Raw genomic sequence first — 4,540 nt, forward strand, 5'->3', positions numbered from 1 at the left:
ATATTCAAATACTAAAATTTAATAATATTAAACACATCTTAAAAAAAAAAAAACAAAAACTCCTAAGCAAAACTTTTCTGCAATTATCATTAATCGATCGTTATATTTTTTACAATTATAATCGTTAATCATTACATCATGTCATTTCGGACAATAATAAGGACAATAACGAGAAATTCGGACCTTGACAACCAATGAGCGATGATGATCTGGCGTAATAATCCAGCTGTCATTTTTGAACTGGGAACAAAAGCTGTGTTTGGCAAGTTTACTTCAAAAGCGGGAGCCAAACGAACCAACGAAAATGAGCAACTAAAAGAAGAAGAAGAAGAAGAAGATGCCTGCTTATTTATTTTCTTTTTATGGTAATCAGCCCCTTCATTTTCCCTTTATTTTACTTTTTCCCATTTGGTTCCCGCAAGCAAGCGAGGTCCATAAAAGGCCACCTCCTCCCCCAAACAACCCGTCCCGAAAACACTGAGAAAGAGGCTTTCTGAAGGGGAGAGAGTCGCGTGTGTGCGTGAGAGATATAGAGAGTTACGCCGGCCTCTGCGTCGTCGTTTAGGTCTCACTTCTCAATCGGCATTCCTTCGTAATGGCGGATCCCTACGCCCTGGCCGTGCTGCTGGTGCTACTTGCGGTCCTCTACAATCTGTTGGTCAAGCGAAACGGGCAGCGACGGAATTCTGCCGCCGCGGCCTCCGATGCCGCCGCCGCCACGACCACAACCACACCCACAACGGCTATCAATGGAGAATGCAGATCCAAGGACTCGGACGTCATCATTGTTGGCGCCGGCGTCGCCGGAGCCGCTCTCGCCCACACGCTAGGCAAGGTATGTCCGTGGCCCTGTTTTAGCCTTCCTTTTACTTCAAAACTTCGTTGTTCCTTTGCATTCCGTCGTTGCTTGCGTGATCGTTGAATCTAGGTGATGGGATCAAGGCGTCCACAAACGATTATCTCAAACGAGTAGAGTAATTTCCAGTCTGCTTTAAGTGTTGGAGTTTCAATCTTTAAGCTTCAATAATATCATAACGACTTAGACGATGAAATCTAAGACGACATGCTGATTCAGGAGATGGAGATCATTGGGGGGCCATTTTTGTTAATTTAACACATTTTAGCCGGCAGGTTTCATTGCACAGTTCAGTAAATTCGGTGCTCAACAAATAGGAAATTTGATGCTTCCGGCCGTAGAATTTGTTTCTTTTCTTCTTTTTTTTTTTTTTTGAATTTTTTCAATCAGTAGTCCATCACATCTTATTTCTTGACATGCAATTGAAACAGAATTAGTTATCGCGATTAAAATAAATGATCTAAAATACTAGGAGGAAGGCAAATTGAGGAGTTAAGGTAATCATTGATTTTAGTTGGTCATGAATGATTTTGCTTAAATATTTTAGGCAGAAGATTGATTTTTGGTCATAATAACTGAGTTGCAGGATGGGCGTCGGGTTCATGTAATCGAAAGAGATTTGACCGAGCCTGACCGGATTGTTGGAGAGTTGCTACAGCCAGGCGGCTATCTCAAATTAATTGAGTTGGGATTGGAAGGTAAGGGGTCAAACATGGAAAAAAATAAAAGTAATGAACTTGATGGATTGACTAAAACCAGTTTACCAGCATGCTTATTTCATTACGTTGACTGATATGTCAATCTAAGAAGTTTTTCATTACTTGTAATATATTATGGTGGGGTTGGTGGATAAACTATTTGAGGTTTTGATTACAGATTGCGTGGAGGAAATAGATGCTCAACGGGTGTTTGGTTATGCTCTTTTCAAGGATGGAAGGAATACTCGACTCTCTTATCCTCTGGAGAAATTTAACTCAGACGTATCTGGAAGGAGTTTTCACAATGGCCGTTTCATTCAAAGAATGCGGGAAAAGGCTGCATCCCTTCCCAAGTATGAGTCTTCTCTCAAATTATATATTTTATTATTGTTCCTCCAATAATTTCTTGATATTTCTGCATATATTTCTTGATATTTTCTGCTAATTAATCATTAAACTCTGTTTTGTAAATTTCTCTAGCGTTCAATTGGAGCAAGGAACAGTCACATCTCTCCTTGAAGATAAAGGGACCATTAAAGGTGTTCAGTACAAGACCAAAAATGGTGAAGAAATGCAAGCATATGCACCTTTAACCATTGTTTGTGATGGCTGCTTCTCAAACTTGCGCAAATCTCTTTGCAAACCTAAGGTGGGGTTGACTTAGCTATCTATATATTTGTTTCTCTTTGTGAAAAATGGTGTTCCATTTCCCTATCACATGCTTGGCCAAGTCGGCATTTAATTTTTCCTGTAGTCGGTAAAATTGGTTGACTTGCAGGGTCTTCTTCTTCCTTCAGCATAATCTATCCTTTTTGCTTGGATCTAACTCCTAATTTCAAATTATAATGTGTAGGTTGATGTGCCCTCTTGTTTTGTTGGTTTGGTGCTGGAGAACTGTGAACTTCCATATGCAAATCACGGGCATGTTGTTTTGGCAGATCCATCTCCTATCTTGTTTTATCCAATTAGTAGCACAGAGATCCGTTGTCTTGTTGATGTTCCTGGTCAAAAGGTTCCTTCTATTACAAATGGTGAAATGGCCAAGTATTTGAAGACTGTGGTTGCTCCCCAGGTATATTCACCATGCGGTCTATGGATCTATTGTTGTATGTGTTCAGTTTTGGAGAACTACGGAAAAGATCATTTGTTTTTTGTTCATTACCACCCATGAAACTCATGGCATTTTTCTGTTTCAGATTCCTCCCCAGTTGCATGATGCCTTCATTGCTGCTATTGACAAAGGAACCATACGGACCATGCCCAACAGAAGCATGCCAGCTGCTCCTCATCCTACTCCTGGGGCTTTACTTATGGGGGATGCATTTAACATGCGCCACCCTTTAACTGGTGGAGGGATGACTGTTGCGCTATCTGATATTGCGGTGCTACGCAACCTTCTTAGGCCTCTGGATGACCTAAACGATGCACCTACTCTTTGCAAATATCTTGAATCCTTTTACACTTTGCGTAAGGTAATTTTATTCAGAATATGAACCCGCTGTATAATTTCATGTCTTTCTTGCTGATTTGCTCCAAGGTCTTAAATTTTAGGGTCAACTGAGAAGTCCTCTACATATTCTTAGGCAAGAGAGATTTGCTCAGAGTTCTTAATATTTCCTATTTGCAGCCTGTAGCATCGACAATAAATACATTGGCGGGTGCCCTATACAAGGTCTTCTGTGCTTCTCCTGATCAAGCACGCAAGGAAATGCGCCAGGCTTGCTTCGATTACTTGAGCCTTGGAGGTGTCTTTTCAACAGGACCAGTATCCCTCCTCTCGGGCTTAAACCCCCGCCCACTGAGCTTGGTTCTCCATTTCTTTGCGGTGGCTATATATGGTGTTGGTCGCTTGCTTCTGCCATTTCCTTCTCCCAAGCGTATGTGGATTGGAGCCAAATTGATTTCGGTGCGTATCTATTCTCCCCTTTTGCTATTAAAATTTAGTTTTCCTGATTTTGTATTTGAGCACAATTTTAGCTTTTACTTTAAGTGTAAAATTCTCTCTCTTAGGGTGCATCGGGAATCATCTTTCCAATCATCAAGGCAGAAGGAGTGAGACAGATGTTCTTCCCGGCCACCGTTCCGGCATATTACAGAGCACCTCCGGTTAACTGATATATGAAAAAACTGAATTATGGAGGAACATCAAACACTTGTCAATCGGGGTAACTGTAAACAGAAAAGACCAGTGGTACTTTCAAGACGTGCCTTGTTCTTCCTTCAAAGCAACAACTTTCCTTGCTCCAAGGGGAGAGAGAGGCTGGTTGCTTAGCCAATTGAGTTGTGAATTGCAATGTAACCCTTTTCTCTTTTCTTTAGATATTCATTTTGTCTTGTTTATAAGACTTCTCATCAAAATCAATTCATTGCGACTTTCTCTCTTTTTAGTTTGGATTGCTATTCAGTGTTGTGTTTTCATTGGACGTCTAGTGATATAATCGTAATGAGACTGACTGTGCAGTAGATGCTAAAAATCTTTAGGTCTGAGCCACCGCGCGCAAAAGATTTTCATATATTCAATAAAAACAAAGTTGCACTTCTACGAAAAAGAAAGGAAAGGCTATACCGATTAGTCAGTCACTTCCAAAAAATTGAGGAGCAAGTCCTATTATATCCCTATCATACGCAGTTGTCAATGACTTAAAGAACATTTTTTCTTTGCCGTGAAATTGATGAAAATCATATCAGTGCTGCTGCTAGTGTATACTCATCAAATAGCGTTTTTCAATTTAATTGCGTTTGCTATTTTTTTTTTTTTTAAGGGAAATGAATTTTGTGACACGCTCAATACTTTGAATAAAGTGGTTAGGCAGATTATCGAATTTTGTATTAAAGTATAAAAAAATTATTAAATTTTAATTTATAATTAAAAAGTCCATAATTTCAATTTATTATAGAATTCCATAAGTTAATTGCTATTACAAGAGATTAACTAATTAGTAGATATATCTTTGAAAAATACTATTTAATTAAGAATTTTAAACTA

At 39.3% G+C, this 4,540-nt stretch overlaps 1 protein-coding gene across 1 annotated transcript; it reads left to right on the plus strand.

The window, feature by feature from the left end:
* The first annotated feature begins 298 nt into the window (after positions 1–298).
* On the plus strand, positions 299–3,954 carry LOC127798750 (squalene monooxygenase SE2-like). Its single transcript, XM_052332337.1, has 8 exons — positions 299–835; positions 1,443–1,554; positions 1,733–1,907; positions 2,035–2,203; positions 2,408–2,626; positions 2,751–3,026; positions 3,182–3,460; positions 3,565–3,954. The coding sequence occupies exons 1-8, from the start codon at positions 596–598 to the stop codon at positions 3,667–3,669; spliced, it is 1,575 nt and encodes a 524-aa protein (XP_052188297.1). The 5' UTR covers positions 299–595; the 3' UTR covers positions 3,670–3,954.
* Positions 3,955–4,540: the final 586 nt, after the last annotated feature.

This window comes from Diospyros lotus, chromosome 4 (genome assembly GCF_014633365.1).
Source record: "Diospyros lotus cultivar Yz01 chromosome 4, ASM1463336v1, whole genome shotgun sequence".
In the NCBI taxonomy this organism is placed as follows: domain Eukaryota; kingdom Viridiplantae; phylum Streptophyta; class Magnoliopsida; order Ericales; family Ebenaceae; genus Diospyros; species Diospyros lotus.

What these genes read in the sequence shown, in the direction of transcription:
- LOC127798750 (XM_052332337.1), top strand. Translation starts at nt 596, where the DNA reads ATGGCGGATCCCTACGCCCTGGCCGTGCTGCTGGTGCTACTTGCGGTC. An exon ending in AAGGCTGCATCCCTTCCCAA is followed by an intron (nt 1,908 to 2,034) that starts GTATGAGTCTTC and finishes AAATTTCTCTAG; the next exon opens with CGTTCAATTGGAGCAAGGAA. An exon ending in AGACTGTGGTTGCTCCCCAG is followed by an intron (nt 2,627 to 2,750) that starts GTATATTCACCA and finishes TTTCTGTTTCAG; the next exon opens with ATTCCTCCCCAGTTGCATGA.